At 40.4% G+C, this 21433-nt stretch overlaps 4 protein-coding genes and 1 pseudogene across 4 annotated transcripts; 3 read left to right on the forward strand and 2 right to left on the reverse strand.

Annotated features, from left to right (window-relative positions):
- Window positions 1-1758: 1758 nt before the first annotated feature.
- Window positions 1759-8984, forward strand: cel.2 (carboxyl ester lipase, tandem duplicate 2). The gene is made up of 11 exons (XM_061799088.1): window positions 1759-1891; window positions 2599-2746; window positions 2987-3106; window positions 3615-3812; window positions 3954-4084; window positions 5189-5296; window positions 5410-5524; window positions 6610-6796; window positions 7630-7833; window positions 8283-8492; window positions 8594-8984. The coding sequence occupies exons 1-11, from the start codon at window positions 1826-1828 to the stop codon at window positions 8772-8774; spliced, it is 1668 nt and encodes a 555-aa protein (XP_061655072.1). The 5' UTR covers window positions 1759-1825; the 3' UTR covers window positions 8775-8984.
- A 4274-nt stretch (window positions 8985-13258) lies between these two features.
- LOC133489873 (histone H2A-like) lies at window positions 13259-14102 on the forward strand. The gene has a single exon (XM_061799090.1). The coding sequence runs from the start codon at window positions 13300-13302 to the stop codon at window positions 13684-13686; it is 387 nt and encodes a 128-aa protein (XP_061655074.1). The 5' UTR covers window positions 13259-13299; the 3' UTR covers window positions 13687-14102.
- A 243-nt stretch (window positions 14103-14345) lies between these two features.
- LOC133489875 (histone H4 type VIII-like) lies at window positions 14346-15291 on the forward strand (annotated as a pseudogene).
- Window positions 15292-15934: 643 nt separating this feature from the next.
- LOC133489876 (uncharacterized) lies at window positions 15935-20687 on the reverse strand. The gene is made up of 2 exons (XM_061799094.1): window positions 19873-20687; window positions 15935-16864 (listed from the first exon to the last, which is right to left on the reverse strand). Exons 1-2 carry the CDS (start codon window positions 20332-20334, stop codon window positions 16547-16549), a joined length of 780 nt encoding a protein of 259 aa, XP_061655078.1. The 5' UTR covers window positions 20335-20687; the 3' UTR covers window positions 15935-16546.
- LOC133489874 (histone H2A) lies at window positions 18248-19801 on the reverse strand. Its single transcript, XM_061799091.1, has one exon. It carries the CDS (start codon window positions 18781-18783, stop codon window positions 18397-18399), a length of 387 nt encoding a protein of 128 aa, XP_061655075.1. The 5' UTR covers window positions 18784-19801; the 3' UTR covers window positions 18248-18396.
- Window positions 20688-21433: the final 746 nt, after the last annotated feature.

Genomic DNA, 21433 nt, shown 5'->3' on the forward strand with positions numbered 1-21433 from the left:
ACGTGCATGGGAAAATGCAATATGATCAGATGAAGTCAAGGGTGAACCTTTTATCAATGCAGTGCTGTAAAAAAAGTATTGCCCCTTCTCAAATCCTTAATATTTTTGCATAGTTTCCCCACTTGAATGTTTAAGATCATCAAACAAATGTAAATATTAGACAAATATAACCCAAGTAAACTTAAAATGCTGTTTTTAAATGGTGATTTCATTTATTAAGGAAACAAAAATATTCAGTTACCTGGCCCTGTGTGAAAAAGTAATGGCCAACCTAAACCGAATAACTGGTTGGGCCATCCTCAGCAGCAGGAACTGAAATCAAGTGTTTTCTATAGCTGGCAATGAGTCACATCTCTGTGGAGATATTTTAGCCCACTCTTCCTTGCAGAATTGTTTTAATTCAGCAAAAATTTAGGGTTTTCAAGCATAAACAGCCTTTTTAAGGTCATGCCACTTCATTTTAATCGGATTCAAGTCCAGGCTTTGACTTAGCCACTCCAAAACCTTCATTTAATGTTTCTAAAGCCATACAGAAGTTGATTTGCTGGTGTGTTTTCAATCGTTATCTGTTCCATAATTTCTCCATTTGTGTTTAATGGCTCTCCCCATGATTTGCTGGAATCATAAAGCTTTGAAATGGCTTTGTAACCCTTTCCAGACTGATAGATGTCAATTACTTTATTTCTCAACTGTTCTTGAATTTGTTTGGATCATGTCATTTTGTTGCAGGTTTTTTAGATCTTTTTTCTGACTTGATTTTGTAAGACAGGTTCTGTTTAAGTGATTTCTTGATTGAACGGTTCTGGAGGTAATCCGGCTTGGGTGTGATCAGTGAAGATTAACCAAAAATTGTGATTAGCCACAATTAACTCATGATTTAACAAGGGGGGTAATTACTTTTTCACACAGGCCAGGTAACTGAATCTTTTTGTTTCCTTAATAAATGAAATCACCATTTAAAAACAGCATTTTAAGTTCACTTGGGTTATATTTATCTGATATTTACATTTGTTTGATGATCTTAAATATTGAAGTGGGGAAATTATGCAAAAATATAAGAATTGGAGAAGTGGGGCATTACTTTTTCACAGCACTGTATGCCTGAAAGATACTGTGGGGGCAAAGGGCTGTTTTTCTTCACCTCGAAATTGGGGCCTTAGACAAAGTGGAGGGAAATATGAACATTTCGAAATAGCAGGACACTAAACCTTCACGATTTTGCTAGAATGAAGAAACATGTCAGAAAAGCCTACTAGAACCTTGGTAATTTATTTACCAGGTGTGACCTGCTGCCCATTTAACATGAGTTTGAAGGTGATTGGTTAATTTTAAACACAGCCACATGCCAGTGATAAGAAGGTGTGCACACTTATGCAACCACATTACTTCAGTTGTGTGTGTTTTTTGTTTTTTGTTTTTTTTAACATCCCCTATTAAAATGATTTTTAAAAAACTCAATTAAGTTACACAGGTTACAGGTCACGTTATAGAGAAAGTGCCAGAACTGTTGTCTTTTAGAGACTAATTGGTATTTTGGTTCTGTTTTCTCATCCAAAACTATATTTATTGTCTTAGAGAAAAAATAATTTGATTTGACACAAAAATATGTCAGTAGGAAGAGATGCTGTTAATCTCTAATAAAGCTGTGGGTGTGATGATTAACTTTGCGGTGTGACTTTGAGTTAAAAAGACAGCTGTGTCAACTTCCCTTACCAAACATCACTACAAATGCAGAGAAAACAAATCACATGTTCATAGGTGGGTCCGGGGGAGGGTCCACTTTATAAAAGTCCAGTGGCCAATCATCGAGGATCTGAGTTTGGTCATGATGGAGAAGCTGGGGATCTTGGTTGCCGTTGCAATGTTTCTGGAGACGGTGTCAGCTGCCTCTGTAAGTTACAAAATGTAATTATTTTTTATCTTATCTCTTACAACATCAATGTATGGGGGGGGGGATAATGTTACAATGATATGCAACTCCACTTTTCTTTCAGAAAGCATAATGTGTCTGTTGCACCAGTAAACGGTTTGCTAGATTGGGGCAAACCATGCAGTTATGAGAAAAGGGTCAAACAAATTTTCTACTGCTTTTTTTTTTTTTTCATTTTCATTTTTCAACATTAGATTTTAAAAGGGCAACATGGTGAAATAGTGGTTATGGCATCTGCCTCACAGTCAAGAGATCTTAGTTCAAATCTCCATTGGGACATCTCTGCGCAGCGTTTTCATGTCCTCCCTGTTTTTACGAGGTTGCTCCGGCTTCCTTCCACATTCCAAAATTATGCATGTGAGGTTAACTGAAGACTAAATTGTCTTTCGGTGAGAATGTGAATGAATGTAAAATGTTTGTTTTGTCTGTATGTGCACTGCAATTAACTGGCGACTAGTCCATGGACTACCCCACCTTTTAGCCAAAGTCAGCTGATAGGCTCCGGCATGCACACGGCCCTAAGTGAGGACAAGCGGAAAACAAATGTTAACATTTTTGAAATGAAACATTTTATACAGACAGACAAACGAAAGAATAAAATGTAGTGATCTTAACTGTTGACGGTCTTCCACGATACATCAATGTCTGATGGTCATTTGTGTCTTTAGCTGGGGGTGGTGTACACAGAGGGCGGCATGGTAGAGGGAGAGAACATCCGTCTTGGGTTCCGTCACCACATGGACATCTTCAAAGGGGTTCCATTTGCCGACATTCCTGGAAGGTTTGAGAAACCACTGCGTCACCCTGGTTGGGACGGTGAGTTAATTGAACGTCGAATGAAAAAAGCCATCAATCAAGTTTCATTATGGATACAATTATTTGGGACATTTGACTGCTACACTTTTAACTTAACCAGCTTGTTGATTAATGTAAAAAATAAACATCTGCTCTGCATTAATAAAGTCATTGTTCCTCAGTAGCAACATTTGTATTGACCCCTCCAAAGAGGTACTTTTGTATGCCTAAATGACCAAACCTTGACACAACTATGATCAGGTGTTCTGAAGGCCACTGAATACAGGAAGAGGTGCCTTCAGGTGAACTTAATCATGACTGACACGAGGGGAAGTGAGGACTGTCTCTACCTTAACATCTGGGTTCCTCATGGCCGATCAGGTGAGAAATGAGTGAAGCCCATAAGCGGGTGTCAAAAACAAAAACTCAGTGTAGTTCACAGGCCACATATATCCTAATTTTATGTACCAGTGGGCAGGACCAGTAAAATCATAGCAAAATTAATATTAATAACTATACGTTACCGGTAGTGTGTTTTCCCTTTGTTTTAATGCCAATACAAGTACATATTTACCGAACTGGTCTTTTTCAAAAACATTAAGAACCACTTCAGATTTCTTGTATACGAAATAAAAGGATCATTTTAGAACTCTTAATACAACAGATAACTGCAGGGTCCCTATAGTATTTTTTTCACTTTCAAATTCATCCTGTGGCTTTTTTTGGGGAGCATATACTATATTTGACACCACTGCCATACAACATGTCATATTTGACCTGAATTAATCATAATTATCTACAACATCTCATATTTGGCCCGAATTAATCATAATTATCTACAACATGTCATATTTGACCCGAATTAATCATAATTATCTTTTCTCCCGAGTTTCAACCGATCTACCGGTCATGGTCTGGATCTATGGTGGCGGCTTCCTGGCTGGAGGGTCGATGGGTGCTAATTTCCTGAATAATTATCTCTATGATGGGCAGGAGATTGCAGCTAGAGGGAATGTCATAGTGGTGACACTGGGATACCGTGTGGGAACTCTGGGCTTCCTCAGCACTGGAGACTCTAGTTTACCAGGTACTAGGTGGTGTTTGTTTGTTGTTGTTGTTAGCAACAGGTACCAGATTAAACATATATATATCATATTATTGTTATTATTATTATTATTATTATTTCCGATAACATAAAATGATCTTGAAGGTGTTTGTCCTTCGACAGGGAACTACGGTCTCTGGGATCAGCAGGCTGCCATCGCCTGGGTCCACAGAAACATCCGCTCATTTGGAGGAGACCCAGAGAACATCACGATCTTTGGAGAGTCTGCAGGTGGTGCAAGCGTGAACTTCCAGGTAGGGTGTATGGCCTTTTTTTTAATAAACAACTATATCTCGTGATTCTCACTCGGTGACTTGCAAAAAAGTGGAATTTGTTTATTTTTTGGGGGGGGTGAGTCACAGAGTGGAAATGTTTCTCAGTTTAGTGTGAACATTTGAAAGACATAGCCACATAGCGAAGCATAAAATGTTTTTTATGTACATTGAGGATAAAAACAAACAAACATGTGGGCCCTTATTAACTTGCCCAGTTTTTAAATTCATTTTACACACTTCTATTCATGCAGAGGCAGCGCGGTGGCCGACTGGTTAGAGCGTCAGCCTCACAGTTCTGAGGACCCGGGTTCAATCCGCCTGTGTGGAGTTTGCATGTTCTTCCCGTGCCTGCGTGGGTTTTGTCCGGGCACTCCGGTTTCCTCCCACATCCCAGAAACATACATTAATTGAAGACTCTAAATTTCCCGTAGGTGTGACTGTGAGTGCGAATGGTTGTTTGTTTGTTTGTATGTGCCCTGCGATTGGCTGGCAACCAGTTCAGGGTCTACCCCGCCTCCTGCCCGATGATAACTGGGATAGGCTCCAGCACGCCCGCGACCCTAGTGAGGGGAAGCGGCTCAGAAAATGGATGGTTGGATGGATGGATGGATGGATGGATGGATGGATGGATGGATATTTATGCAGAAAATGGACCAGTACTAAATCCACTACAAATCAATACTGCACGTTAAAAATTATAAAAAATTTGAAAAAGATAGTTCCCAGGTGCTTTCATTAAAATACCCAGAGGATAAATGATTACAGAACACTTCACCCTTTTTTTAAAGCCCAATTGAAATAAGCCCCTTTGAGGCATAGATCCAGTTTCATGCAAATCTGCTGTGGTTGCCAACACGAGTATGGCATTGTGTTACCATAATGACCTGGGCTAGAGGGCAACATGACCCTTCGTCTGAAGGAGAAAAAACAAATAAAAAAGCTAGAGTCTGTAAAAGCATTGATGTATTTTCAATCATGGAAGCACCAAGTCGCCAAATTACATTACATGGCAATTATTGTGCAGATATCTGCACCTAACAGAACACATTTATAGTTCTCATTCTGATATATCTCCACTCACAGACCCTCACTCCCCACAACAAGGGACTCATCAAGAGAGCGATCTCCCAGAGTGGTGTCGCTCTTTGCCCCTGGGGTATCATCAAGAAGCCCCGAAAGATCGCAGAGGAGGTACACAGATATTTCTCTTTGTCTATGCTTCATAGTTTGTCTTTTGGACACTCCTTTCTGTCATTTATTATGGCTGTAAAACAGTGACAGATGATTTTTGCCGCTTTGCTCAGATTGCTCTTAAAGTTAATTGCCCCACTGATGACCAAATGGCCGCCTGTTTGAAGATGACTGATCCTGTGCTCCTCACAAAAGCAGGCACTCTCAATTTGGACAGCTCACCTGATGGTAAACAATATACCTTTCATCTCTTAATTTACTCATGTGTTGTCCTGTTCTGCCTTACTAGAAAGGTAGATAAACTAGCACACAGAATTATTTTATTCATTTTGTATACCGGGGCGCCACGGTGACAGACTGCTTAGCACATCTGCCTCACAGTTCTGAGGACTGGGGTTCAAATCCTATATATAACGGCCACACCGTTTAGCAAGGCTGCTACAGCCAGATTACAATACTCCACTTCCTCATTGAGAGTATTAACGTATCCCTCCGCCAATACATTACATAGTCCCAAAAATGAAATAATGAAATAGGTCCACTCCATACAAATACAGATATCAATGCAAAAAATAAATCTGGCATACGTCCCTCTCTTCCAATGAAATGTCCACATTTCAAATGAAAACATATTACAGAGGCTGCTCAGAAAAATAAATGATCCTACAATATCACTAAGTAGAGGAAAAGAAACTAAGGATTCTTATGCCTTTAAGAGTTCACCTGCATTTATGACTTCACTTGAATTTTTAAACTCAAGCAAATAAATCACTGTTAGTAGCCAGTATCCAATTTCTAATGTTATCAATTTAAAAAACGACAATACAGTAAATACTATTAAATTATTGAACAGACAATTTCTCAGTCGACAGTTTTGTTACTGTCAGCTGCAGCAATAATACTTTTTTGAAGGTAGAGTATATGAATGTAAACATTGGATGGACAGGGATAGAAGTGCACGGTAATATATCATTTGAAGCTGTCGTTTGCACAAAAACCTGTGAGAAAATGGACAGAAACTACTAAAACCTTTAAGAAGGACTCGGCAAGAGTTAAGAAGAAGAAGAGCATGAAAAAGAGAGAGTTCTCCTGCTTTTGTTTCGTTTCGCTTTTGTACCGTGAACCTTCTTGCAATAGCGTGTGTCTTCTTGCAATACCGTGAGCTTTCCCACGATATCGCAATAATCATCGTACCGTGAGATTGATACCGTGATAAAACGGAACCGTGAGATATGGATCTCGTTACATCCCGAGTAAATTTATTATTCAGTTCACAGGAAGATAAGTCTCTTAAGTGTTTCTCCCTCCTTCAGCCCCCCTCGTAAACAACTTGATCCTGTCAGCTGTTATTGATGGGGATTTCCTGCCTGATGAGCCTTCCAAATTGTTCCACAATGCTGCTGATATCGACTACATCGCCGGAGTCAATGACATGGATGGACATTTTTTCACTGCAATAGATATTCCTTCAATCAACTCCCACCTAGTTGAGACACCTATGTAAGCACTTGCTCCAGTTATGAATATAGAGTGAGGTCTGAAAATATTTGTCCATGGGGTATTGACTTCAGGCAGTTATTGGCTAGAAAGATTTAAAAATTATTGCTGCCTCGCTTTGCTTCTCAAGCAGCCCATATTGCTATTGCTCATACTTACAGTATTATTATGGGACTGCTGCGGAGATGTCAGACCAACATCTTGCTATATGTTCGCATAGCAATGGTTAGCATGTTAGCATTCTCTTTTAAAATGGGTCCCGACCACAGGGTACAATGTAAGATCCTCAACAATCTGCCCTAATGCTTTTCTGTATTCAGAAGCATATGTTAGCATTTGAGCTAACAATCCATTTTTTTCTAATTTTCAAAATAAATGCTAAAATTAAGATTATTTTTACATTTCCAGGTACCATTTTCCTTGACAGAATCAAATCATTTAAGCTTCAAACGATCAACTCTTTCAAGCAAACTTGTGATCCATTCCCATTTCCAAAATTTCGCTTTGAAGCTTTCACAAGCAGCTTTCGGACTTGTACGAGTCAGCAGTTCCATTCAAACTTTTCGCATGTATTCTATAGTTCTATTTACACGTATGTCAAATGAAATTAAACATAAACTACCAAAATCTTTATAATTCCTAAATGGTAAATGGCCCATCTTTGTTAAAGCTCTTTAATGAAAGCTGAAAGTCTACACTTGTATTTCAAATCATTTTTTCCAAAATACTTCTTAATCTCTCTCTGGCTTTTTTTTTTTTTGGTTTTTGTTTTTTTTGCTTCGAGTGACAGGGCGTTGGCTAACCTTGCTTTCCCTCTTACTATCTCCTAATGCCAGTGATGACATGAAGAGGCTGCTGGCTACATACACTCAAGACAAGGGCAAGGCCGGTCTGGAAAAAGCATATGCCATGTACACTTCAACATGGCAAAGCAATCCCAGCAAGGAAGACATTAAGAGAACAATTGTGGACATTGGAACAGATTACATCTTCTTGGTTCCTACACAAGCTGCCCTTTATCTTCATGCTGCTAATGCCACGTGAGCATACAATTTTGGTATACACCTGTTACTGTCCATTATATTTGATATTATTTATTATTTATGTTGCTTGTGAGTGTGAATGCTTATTTGTCTTTATGTGCCCTGTGATTGACTGTCTGCTCACCAGTGCTAGTTCAGGATCTACCCTGCCTCATGCCCACAGTACTCTGAATCGGATAAGCAGTTGGGAATGCAGTGGTGCCTTGGGATACCAGTTGAATTTGTTCCGTGACCACGCTTCTAACTCAAAATATTCGTATCGCAAACCATCTTTTCCCATTGAAATGAATGTAAATACAATTAATCGGGTCCAGCCTAAATTAAAAACAGCAAAAATATTTATAATGTCTGTAATATTGCGCTGGATTAGGTAACAAAGACAATCTAAAACTACTTTTACAACATTTTTATGATTCTTTGGTTGTTCTCTTCTTCTCTCATTTAAGATCTGGTCGCACCTACTCCTATCTTTTCTCTGAGACCAACCGTATGGCCGGCATTGGTAGGCCGTATCCCAGCTGGATGGGAGCTGACCACGCTGATGACCTGCAGTACGTCTTTGGAAAGCCCCTCACAACACCACTGGGATACTGGCCTCGCCACCGTGATCTCGCTCGCTACATGATCGCCTATTGGACCAACTTTGCCAAAACTGGGTATAATTATTTTGACCAAAATACAAGGACAGGTAATAAAAAAATCGACATCAATAGTTCTCCCTCATTCATTTGCTTTGTTATTTTCTTCATGTCCACAGAGACCCCAACAAAGGAGACTTGAGCGTACCCACCACTTGGCCTAAATTTACAAATGGACACCAGTACCTGGAGATCAATAATAAGATGGATAAGAACTATGTAAGACAGAAGATGAGGGTGCGTTATGTACATTTTTGGACCAGCATCTTGCCCAACATCCCAATTAACATCTCACAATAAAGACCAATACGTACATTGATAAACGGTCAGTAGTTACATTGTCTATTGAATCTTGTGTATAGTATACAAAACACTTCAACAAATGTAAGTCAGAAAAGATAAAATATTTTAATCATTCAGGCTAGATATGAAAATTAAAAGCCTTCAGTATGATGTGATGCACTGACACACCACTGTGAAGTGATAACAATAAACATTTTCACAATCGTTTCCTCTCTCTGATTTTTTTTTGTTTTAAGGCCTTACAATGCAATTTAGAGAAAGCGTAGTAGTAACATCTATTCTCACAGTCCAACGAATGAAAACATGGACATTTCTAACAGTACTGAAAGGAATTCAGTCTCATTTTAGTACTGTTACAATTTCTAACAGTACTATAATGAGACTGAATCCTGTACAATAATAACCACCATTCTATTTCCCTCACATTTTTTTCAAAATTGGAAAACAAAGATTTTTCCTCGGGAAATCAATGGGAGGGGTCTGCGAGTTCATCCTGACAAACTGCGTCAACTATCCTCTTTCAGGTCCGCAAACGGATCAGGAAAGGAGACCAAGGGCAACAAAGCATTGCGTAGAAGCCTGAGATGGCGTCAGCCAATCAGAGAAAGGCGCTTTTACAGTCACATTTGCATATGTACACAGACTCCAACTCTCTTAATTTTCTTTTTGTATAAATTTAAGTAGTTAACACCGCGTTGCAGAGATGCCTTAACTAGCGAAGACCTCGCTGGAGAAGGGCCCCAAGAAAATTGGTCAAGAAGAGAAAAAGAAGATGGAAGGGTAGCTACGCAATCTACGTGTACAAGGTGCTTAACGACACCCGCATCACATCTAAGGCAATGAGCATCATGAACTCTTCAAGCGTATCGCCTCCGAGGCGCCTCGTCTTGCGATTTACAACGAGCTCCCCACCATCACCTCAAGGGAAATCCGGGCCGTCGTGCGCCCCCTGCTGCACGCGAGCTGGCCGAGCAGCACACCAAGTCAGTGTCCAAGTATATTAGTTCCAAATAGACTGTCCATCATTACTACGACCAAATGCCTCCTTTAAGAGCCAGACACCTTCTGTCGAGAGTATATTATCTCTGTTGTGTGTACATTACACGTATAAATTCAAACTCTGAAGGTTTAAGTTACGAAAACAATATGCGTAGCTCAGTGACGTGCGGTGAGGTTCATGATTGGTGAGGCACCGACTACGTCACGTGACGTCTGGAGATCTATGAAGCTCAACTCAACACTGCCACATGCTGGTTGTGGCACCGTACATACCAGACCCCACTGCGCACTTTTAGTGGCTTTTCTGGTCGATAAGAAAGACTAAATGTCACACACTTTCATTAAATATATTAGACAGTCTGTTAAAGGACAGTAAGTGCAGTACATGTGTGATAAAACGTATATTATTGGCGATGTAATGAGGAAACACCAATGTCTCTTGTGTGAAGCCACAGACCAATCACAGCCTGCCTGAATGGATGTGGTGGTCTCTTGAAGCATCATGGGAGCGATGACTCAACGTGAGTCGTAGCTGTGCTTCCTATGCATTTGAACAGGAAATATGAAAATTCAGTTATTTTAATGATGAAATCATTGAAATTATTGAATTGAAAAAGAAAATCAATGTAAAGCACGGACCATATAACTAAAATGGAACAATTTAATGTAATCATAAGGGTTTTTTTTTTATTATTCACATGCAGTGGAAAGGAAAGGCCACCAGGGGGCTCGGCCTCACTTGCCTACCCTGACCGCACGTCACCGGGCGTAGCGCTATTTAGTGCCGTGCGATACTGCATATTTTTATTAATCCGATCAATACCAAGTAAAAACAGGGCCACTATAGCCAATACTGATACTTGAAAAATTAAGATAGATGCATCATCAAATTGCCAAATTAATTTTCATGATCTTTGTTTTTGTGATGTTTCCTTTATCAATAAATAGTTAAAACCCAGAACAGAATTAGGACGAAGTTTATTGGCAAATAGAACATCCATCCATCCATTTTCTGAACCACTTATCCTCAAAAGGGATATCCCAGCTGTCTTCGGGCAGGAGGTGGGGTACACCCTGAACTGATTGCCAGCCAATTGCAGGGCACATAGAAGCAAACAACCATTGGCACGCAAATTCACACTTACGGGAAATTCAGAGTCTGCAATTAACCTACCATGCATGTTTTTGGAACTTGGGAGGAAACCGGAGTGCCCGGAGAAAACCCACGCAGGCACAGGGAGAACATGCAAACTCCACACAGGTGGGGCTGGGAATTGAACCCTGGTCCTCAGAACTGTGAGGCAGACGCTCTAACCAGTCGATCACCGTGCTGCCGCAAATAGAACATCCATCCATCCATCCATTTTCTGAGCCGCTTCTCCTCACTAGGGTCGCGGGCGTGCTGGAGCCTATCCCAGCTGTCATCGGGCAGAAGGCAGGGTACACCCTGAACTGGTTGCCAGCCAATCGCAGGGCACATAGAAACTAACAACCATTCACACTCACAGTCATGCCTACGGGCAATTTAGAGTCTCCAATGAATGCATGTTTTTGGGATGTGGGAGGAAACCGGAGTGCCCGGAGAAAACCCACGCAGGCACGGGGAGAACATGCAAACTCCACACAGGCGGGGACGGGGATTGAACCCCGCACCTCAGAACTGTGAGGCTGACGCTCTAACCAGTCGGCCACCGTGCCGCCCAAATAGAACATACTTTATCAAAATATTTTTATAGATCTTTCGCTAGTGTTGCATGATTTTCTATGAGCTTTTATAAATTTGCGGTGTTACTACTGTACCTTACAATATGTGCAAAGTATGGCGTGTGTGATATTGCATATTTTGGTATTGAGCCGATGCTAACACAGGCCCACTATCAACGATACAGATGCGAATACATTTCAATAATTAAGGTAGATGCATTATCGAATTGCTAAATTTCAATAAATGTTCTTGACCTTTAAGTTCTTTTGTGAGGTTTTCTTATTATTATTATTATTAAATAGTTAAAATCCAGGACAAAATTAGGACACAGTTTATTGGTAAAGTTAAAATACTTTATGATCAAATATATATATTTCTTTAGAAACAATAGAACAGTAAAAAAACATGTTTTACCCATTCATTGTTATGTCTGGATCTTTATTCTTTAAACAATTCCAGTAAAAGTATTAATTTAAATATCATTTCAATGGGATTAATGTATTACATCAAGGTCATAACATAATTTATACTTTTTGAGTCGACTAAGGTAACAAATGGACAGTTTCACTTCAAATATTAATTGCTGGTGGGCTCGAGCGGGCAGCTTTTTTGCTCGTTTGCTTTGCACTGCTAAGAAATGCTACAGCACAACATCAAAACACGAGGCGGGAGAAGGAGCAACACGAGGCAGGAGAAGGAGCAAAGTGTCCTCGCTGAAACAGATACAGCGAGTTTGGCATCACCTATTTGATGAAACCGAAGCAGTGCATTCAAGAGCAAAACTGAAACCACTGTTTCGATATTTTCACAAGAGTATCGATACCGATACTGACTATCGATATTTAGATCAATCTGCTATTATGTATGTGTGTGTGTGATAATGTGAGCGTCATCACTTTTAGGCCTGGATCAGTACTGATTTATTATTTTAATTTTGTTTCATAACAAAGTTGATAGATCCGAATGAATTGAATTGAGTTGGTTTTGGGTTTTTGATTATGCAGTATCCTTTTTATGGTTAACACAAAAGTATATTTATTTTCAAAGCTACTGGTACATTTGTTTGAATTCCAGTATATGTGTTCATTTGAATAATACATTTCTATGGAGGAAGGATATTGTATCAAGGTCTAGGAATTTATACTTTGCAAATGGACTGTGGCACTTTCAAAACTGCTATTCACTAATGCTGATGGTGACAAAAATATCAAGGGGGCGGAGGTGACCAGAGAGGGTCAATTGTTTCATTGTATTCTAAAGCCTGACCAAGGAACAACACTGCAATTATCTGAAGCTAGACATCTTGCATCACAAGTTCACATTTTTGAGCACCGTGTTATGTATTGTCCCTGTTAAATAAACAAAAGTAACGCGCACACACACACACACATATGTATATAAACATAAACAATAAACTCCCATCATCTTGGTAACTGTATATTCTCTGTCTCACACTGCTTGTATGTCACTCTCAGGCTCTTCAACTGTCACTTTTTCCTACTCTTGTCTGTCCTCTTTCTCAGAATAAGTGTCCCCCAAGTGAAATCTTTGTTTCGTTTATGGCGTTGAAGAATTTGGTTAATGCAAGTTTAGAAGATATTTTCTGACGTTACACTTTTTGAAAGGGCAGATGGATAAATTATACTCAAAGCAGAGCTCCAGTACTTGTTACCTCTTTGCTGATTGGGCAACCGATTCTCCGCTTCAGCTAGCCAATCAATGAGTAGCAACGGCCTTTATATAAAGACTGCCCCAGTAGCGAGCGGACGTTGTGTACGTGTAAGACATACGCAACTCCGTGTTTCCTAGTAAAGAAAGATGTCTGGACGAGGGAAAACCGGTGGCAAGGCCAGAGCAAAAGCTAAGACGCGTTCTTCTCGTGCTGGGCTGCAGTTCCCAGTGGGTCGTGTTCATAGGCTATTACGCAAAGGCAACTATGGCGAGCGTATCGGCGCCGGAGCACCTGTTTACTTGGCAGCGGTACTCGAATATCTGACCGCCGAGATCCTGGAGTTGGCCGGCAACGCGGCCCGTGACAACAAGAAGACCAGAATCATTCCCCGCCACCTGCAGCTGGCAGTTCGCAACGACGAGGAGCTCAATAAACTCCTGGGAGGAGTCACCATCGCTCAGGGCGGCGTGTTGCCAAACATCCAGGCCGTGCTTCTGCCCAAGAAGACAGAGAAAGCCGCTAAATCCAAGTAAAGCTGCAGACGTGAATCACTAGCTCGAAACGGCTCTTTTAAGAGCCACCCAACCGTTTCGTGGAGAGTGAAATTCTAATTTACCACTGACTCATGTGGATTTCTATATGTTAAACAAATCATTCAGGCTTACAGATTGTTTGACAAAATATTCAACCCTTTTTAGAGGACTGCTTTCAACGGTAATAGAAATCAGGATGATTATTTTGTAACAAAGGTTTCTCTGAAAATGTATTAATAGTGCAACTTCACGATACACTCTCAAGGTAGTAGTTACGTTTTATTACATTTCTAAATTTTGAAAGCATGTGGGAAAACTGCCTTATACCATGTTGAACTCATGACAAACGTACAATTGGATAATAGCGTTACAAATGACAAACCAGATGTTCCATATAAAGTATTCTAAAGATGAAACTTTAAAGTGAATCTTCTAATGTGTTCAACAGTGTATGAGTCGAACCTTGAAGTTTCAGACTAACCAATAAATTGTACCTCTTTGTGTTACTTTAAAGTCATATTTGGAAAGATATGTTTGAGATTGGGCAGAATGGCACATGATCAGTGAGAGCCAATCACAAATGTCGACTTTGGAAGGAGAAAATGGAAACAGAAAAAAATCTTTTGTGGCTAATCTTCAAACGTAATTGAAATTGTAATCACGGACATTTCCAAAAACGAATTGAATTACACTTTTCCAGTATTTAATGGATTACAATTACATAATTTTTGTAATTATATCATTTAATCTTGTTACATGAAAATAGTTACTCCCCAACACTGATTGTAATCCTATATTAGCACTTCCAAACATTTTGGATCAATAACTGTTACATATGAGCATTCTTGCTTTGGAGTAGCGCCAATGATACGCTTGGGAGAATGGGTCATGATAACAAAATAAAAAAATCAGAGAAAGGGACACAAACTGTTGGCAGAATTTAAAAACGGAAAAAAAAGTAATCTGTTGGTACAACATGTGCTGTACTTACATGATGAGCAGTTCGTTGGTCATTCTCGACAGTGAAACTAAGGTCAGTTCTGTGTATAACTGAAATCTTTATTTGAAATTTACTGACATATAATCACGTTCAATATAATACAATTAAGCCGTGTTGCTACTGTCGCTAATAAGATATGCGAGAAGGGCAGCTGAGTGACGTTCCTCGCGCAGAATTGGGTCATCCGTCCTCTCTCAGGTCCGCAGTCTTGTTTTCAGAACGGCTGCCTGAGAGACGATGTCTGGAAGAGGCAAGGGGGGAGCCAAGTGTGACTGGAAAGGGCTCCGTGGCGATATTCGGGGTATAACCAAGCTCGCCATCCGCCGTCTGGCCCACCGCGGGGGAGTCAGGCGACTTTTCTGCCTAATTTACGAAGAAGAAACGCGGTGTTCTCAAGGTTTTCCTGCAATACGTCATCCGTGACGTCGTCAACTACACGGAGCACGTCAAGAGGAAGACCGTGATCGCCATGGAGTTACGCTTTCAAGAGGCAGGAATGCACTCTCTACGGCTTCGGCGGTTAATGTCTTTTTTCGGCCCGCAACTAAACCGAAGGTCCTTTTAAGGGCCTCACACTTATTCTAATAAACTGCTATTGTACCATATTCGTAACGAGTGTTGATGTATGACATTTCTTACATGCATATGCTTGGACCTATCCTAGTCTAAAATACAATTTTGTAAACATTTCAAATCCTTCGCTTGTTGTGAATATTTTTTCCATGCCTTTTGTCAAAACTGCATGTGGTTATACTAAGCAAAAGGTGAGTTAGTACAGTACATTCCAATTCCACAAATTCCGGATTTTGAGAAATTAAACCACAAATTGTTTTGTTTTAACATAATTACCTTCAATTTCCACAATCCACAGACAATTCCCACTTAATTGTTTTCTGAATAAAAGGTCCAAATTAAAAGATTTGGGAATGGACGTTTATTGACTGATTCAGACAGCATACAAACTTTAGTGTTCAGCTGAGTCAGGAAAATTCCGGTGAAAGGCGGTGTACGGTGTCCGTTTGTTTCATGCTTTCACATAAACATGAAAACTAAATGCGCTGTAGCAGACCGGCTAACCGACATGACCGCATGGCGGCCATGTTAGGGAGGTCGACGATCCTATCAAAAGGCAATGCATGGACATTGAAATTAACTCATAACTTCTCTCATTTCTCAGCTGTATCATGATGTTTCCTTGTTTTTGTCAGCACCAACGCGCGTACAATCAACAGCTTTGGGGGGGGGGGGGGAAAAAGCAAATTATATACACATTCACAATGTTCTGTTCACCCGTTGTTGCTTCTTTACATTGCATTCAGATGAATGGAGAAAAAGGGTTTACTTTACTGTATTTAGCCAAGCATGCATATTTATTAAGGTGCTGTTGCTCTAGTCAGTCTCACGGAGCGAGTAGCCATCAAAGAAGTCGACTGACAAACAGGAATATTTGCTAACAGGCTTGACGATGACGCATCCTATATGTCCTAGCACCTCACTGTGGCACGAGTATAATGTGCAGTATTAATGTACATCCCCAGTAAACATTGTAAAAACTCTATAAACTGTTTTTATAAACTCTTAACTGCTTTTGGACAAAAAAAGCAAGCAATGGAACCTGCTGTTATTTTAAGTGCCAGCCACTGTGTACTTCAAGTTTGATCATATTTATTCAAGTTACATTTAGTAACATTTGAAGAAATATGAGCCACTTGGTAGCAGTAAGGAGCCTAAATCATTAACATAATCGCTTTAACAGAACTATAACATCCTTCAAAATTATAGGGGAATTAAAGCTCATAGTAGAATGAGTGTGGGGCCCTGAAAAGGACCTTTGGTTTGTTAGTGGACGAAGTGGCGAATTTAACCGCCGAAGCCGTAGAGAGTGCGCCCCTGCCTCTTGAGAGCGTACACCACATCCATTGCGGTCACTGTCTTTCTCTTGGCGTGCTCGGTATAGGTGACGGCGTCGCGGATGACGTTCTCCAGGAAGACCTTAAGGACACCGCGAGTCTCCTCGTAGATGAGGCCGGAGATACGTTTGACTCCGCCGCGGCGAGCCAGACGGCGGATAGCGGGCTTGGTTATGCCCTGGATGTTATCACGAAGAACTTTGCGGTGACGTTTGGCGCCCCCTTTGCCGAGACCCTTTCCACCCTTGCCTCTTCCAGACATTGTCGACTCAGTAGAGAAAGCAGTCAATGAATAACTGCGAGCAAGCCAGGGCAGCCGTTCTCATAACAAGACTACGGACCTGAGAGAGGACAGTTGATGCAATTTGGCGCGAGGAACGTCATTCCAGCAGCCCTCCCCCCATGACTTCACTTAACCCAGTTTTACCTTCTTCGTTAGTAGTGACAGTAACATGATTGTATTATTGAGCGTTACTTAGCGTGATAATGTGATAATTAAAATTAAAGGTTTAATTTTTGAAGATCACATTTGTTTCATAGTGGTTATTGAGACGGTTTTATCCATTTACGTTGTTATTTTCCCTCTTATTGCAAGAGTTAACGCAAAACAAAGCTTTTCATACTTGAAGACGGATGAGTAATTTACATGAACCGCTCGTGTGGTAGTAAAGCATATGGTGTAATTATATAATTGGACACATTTAGTTCCATCATTTATCTTCACACATATTTCATCTTTACACGTGAAAATGTGAAATTAAGATTTTGTGTGCGTTTGTTTCAGATTTAGAATACCACAATGATTTACTCAAGAAATAGAGATTCATGGGATTATATCGAGGCAAATCCTGCAAAATCGGCATTTTGGAGCTGTCAAACTCATTTATCATTTCCCTCAAAGGGCCCTAATGAAAAATGTATAATCAATACCTAATCATATTTGTACATGTTACAATGATGCCCCCGTTATCATTGTAACACCGTTTTAAGTTAGGTGAGCTCAAAATTTCAAAGCAACAAACTTGGATCAAATGTTAAATTGGGCAATTCAACTTTTTAAGTTTTGCGTTTGTGAAAGTTGACTTTCCTGCACACAACAGTGAAATAAGAGTTTTCAGAATTGTTGTCCATTGTATTGAACCCCAATTCAATGATATAGGGAAACACAACTCAGCAAATTTCTATAAAACAACCTGCTTGCCTTAAAAGGTCAATCAATTCTTTTTTTTGTTTTTCCAATTTAAATTACTGCTTTGGTCCAAAAATACACGTTTGTTTGTTTTTCCAGCATATTACATATTTTTAACAAATTAAATTTGAAATCAGTGATGGAAAAAAGAAACAATATAAATGCTGTAAAACGCACGTTAGAGGGATTTGGTAGGGGAAAATGTTTGTAAAAAGTGAAGATTGTAATCTTAGAAAAGATTTTATGCCAAAATGAAAACAAATCCATTTAGCAAGAAATAGATGGCGATTTTTTTGCTTTAGTGGGCCACTACAATCATGTAGCAAACTGTATATGCTCGCCAGCCTTTAGACACGAGTTTTATATAAAGGAATTTCATAATTAATCCAATTTATACTACTATGTTGTGCTTTTGGCCTTATCTGCATTTCAGTGAAAGCTTGTAAGGGACATCATAAAGGCTTTGAAGTTGCCAGATCTTTATTCTGCATTAGTATGCACAATAGAACTACATAATTTATTGGTGGTATTGTACAGAATTTAACTCTTCGTTAAACAGATGGCTGGCTCTTAAAAGAGCCGTTTTGAGGTTGTGGTTAATGTCTTCAGCTTTACTTGGATTTCGCGGCTTTCTCGGTCTTCTTGGGAAGGAGGACGGCCTGGATGTTTGGCAATACGCCGCCCTGAGCGATGGTCACTCCGCCCAAGAGTTTATTGAGCTCCTCGTCATTGCGGACGGCCAGCTGCAGGTGACGGGGGATGATTCTGGTCTTCTTGTTGTCGCGTGCCGCGTTGCCAGCCAACTCCAGGATCTCAGCGGTTAGATACTCCAGCACAGCCGCCAGGTAAACAGGCGCGCCGGCACCGACACGCTGAGCGTAGTTGCCTTTACGCAGCAGCCTGTGGACACGACCGACTGGGAATTGCAGTCCAGCACGTGAAGACCTTGTCTTGGCTTTTGCTCTTGCTTTTCCGCCGGTTTTCCCTCGTCCAGACATGGCTCAAGTGCAGCTACTGAGTTCACACTTCTTAAGCAAGATATGTGTATCACTAGGGGGGGCAGTCTTTTTATGCACATTCATGCTGCTCATTGATTGGCCAGTTGAAGCGGGAAAACTATTGTCCAATCAGCAAAGAGCGTCAGAAAGCTGCTTTGGTTCCCAACGCCTGCCCTTCCAAAATCATCATGTACAAACAACATAAAAATTGTTCACGTTAATGTAACACTATGCTTAAACAGAATACGTGCAATGAGTTAAAAATTGCACCAAAATGTTGAATGAATCAAAGTATCAGTACAAGTATGAAAATCGGTATTGTTGCTTAAAAGTTAAACTGAACTGTACTTAAATGTGTTATAAAAAGCTGAAGCCACTGTGACAGTTGGAACATGTGTGTGATTCTTTCTAGTGGTACTCGTACCACACTGTCAATCACTGTAACAGCCTGTTAAATACGCTACTCGGTGCCCAGATTATCAGTGATAGTATTGTGATTTAGAAGACTTTATTCATCCCACAGCTGGGAAATTCACTGAACCAGCAAGTAGAAAAGTGAATCTCAAATGAGGACGCCAATAGTGATGTTTGCATTTGGGACTGTTTATAATTGGATGAATTTGTTAATCCTTCTGGCGTGTCTCCCTGCAGTCACCTGCATGCTTGTGTGTGGGGAAATACACTTAACGCAGTTTACAGTAATGCTGAAAGAACACCATACAGTGTACAATACATAACGTTAAGGGAGTCAAGCTACTTTAGCTTTATCCATAACCTGTAAAGTACACGTACTCTAATATCCGGTCACTACCAACGACAGTACACCAAATATTGTTTTTTTCTTTTTAAATCTCACTTTTATCCAAACTAGCCCTTTCCAAAATGTACAACCAGTGAGACAATGACCAGACTTAAAAATCGCCACGAGTGGTATAGGACAAACCCCACAAAGCAGGGAACACGTCTTTAGTCAAAATGTGATGTGGCTCTTAAAAGAGCCGTTGTGTGGGTGAACAATACAGCGAAAGCTCAAGCCCTCTCTCCGCGGATACGACGGGCAAGCTGGATATCTTTGGGCATGATGGTTACTCTCTTGGCGTGGATAGCGCACAGGTTGGTGTCCTCGAACAAGCCGACCAGGTAGGCCTCGCTTGCTTCCTGCAGAGCCATGACTGCGGAACCCTGGAAGCGCAGATCGGTCTTGAAGTCTTGAGCGATTTCCCTGACCAGGCGCTGGAAGGGCAGCTTGCGAATGAGCAGCTCGGTAGACTTCTGGTAGCGACGGATCTCACGGAGAGCCACGGTGCCGGGCCTGTAGCGGTGAGGTTTCTTGACGCCGCCGGTGGCCGGAGCGCTCTTGCGGGCAGCTTTGGTGGCCAGCTGTTTCCTGGGGGCTTTGCCACCGGTGGATTTGCGGGCTGTTTGCTTGGTTCTCGCCATTACAACGTCACAAAGTCGACTGACTTTTTCAACGCGGTGAGCGGCTTTTAAGGCGAACCGCTCCAGACACGCCAGGGCTGATTGGTCCGCTCCGAAAAAGAAAAGTCTCATAATTTGATTGGACAAGAGGAATTTGAATTCAGCCAATCATTAACAGCAACTGTTCTGCCTGCGCCTCAGGCTCACCCAAGTCTACTGAAACTTCTAGACAACCATTGTGCTAAAAGATGTAATGAAAAATAAGCAGTGATAGCCAGATGAAGCTTTATGAAGGCTTGAAGCGTTCCATCCACGTGGTTTAAAAAAAGTTTGATTTCTCGATGCTTCATGTGTACACACCACCCCCTGCTGGCCAAAACCTTGATTCTCATTTGAACTTTTTATGGCCTTTTTGCAGTCTTGCAACAGTATATCCATTCATCCATTAATTTTCTGTACCGCTTATCTTCACTAATCACTGAAATAAAAACACCATAATTAGATCTTTCTTGTGGGGTTCATTCGTGTAATCCTCTTACAATTATTGTGTGGGTAACGGTTTGGTACGAAATAAACAAACTTAATAGGACATTTAGTTGTATGTTAAAACTTTGTCAGTGTTTACAAAAAGGGGCATTGATTGTGTCCTTATAATGAAAGGGTGATTGAATCTTTATCCTTTCTTTTTTTATTATTAAGAAAAATATTTTCTCCCTGCACAGCCTTGGACAAATGCCCCTCTCCCTCTCCCAGTGCTAAAGGGGATCATCAATCATTTTTTAATGTAATATTAATTCATTATACTCATAATAAACAAGTCTGCCAATGTTTGGTTCTGTGGATTATTGCTGCACTTCTAAACAAAAACTGTAGTTTGTTTCCCGATAATAAGAAATAAAAAAAATCAATAAAAAATAGATTTACTTCTAAATCTGAATTGAAGAACAACAAAAATGTCGAATTGGAGTGAAAAATGCTTCTGAATTATAGTAGTAACATACAGTATTTCACAACAAACAGGTATATTATGTCTGATAATCAATTTGGAGGGATCTGCTCAAGTGTTGCCATACACGGGGAAACATTTGTTTTTAAAATCCAGTAGAACATGTACATGTCCTACTGGATTTGTTTATTTCGAACCATATGCATTAATTGAAGGAATAACAAACAAAAACAACAATATTTTAACATTCATGAACAATCTTCAGCATGTAGATCTGGGTATAAT

This window comes from Phyllopteryx taeniolatus, chromosome 15 (genome assembly GCF_024500385.1).
Source record: "Phyllopteryx taeniolatus isolate TA_2022b chromosome 15, UOR_Ptae_1.2, whole genome shotgun sequence".
Classification (NCBI taxonomy): domain Eukaryota; kingdom Metazoa; phylum Chordata; class Actinopteri; order Syngnathiformes; family Syngnathidae; genus Phyllopteryx; species Phyllopteryx taeniolatus.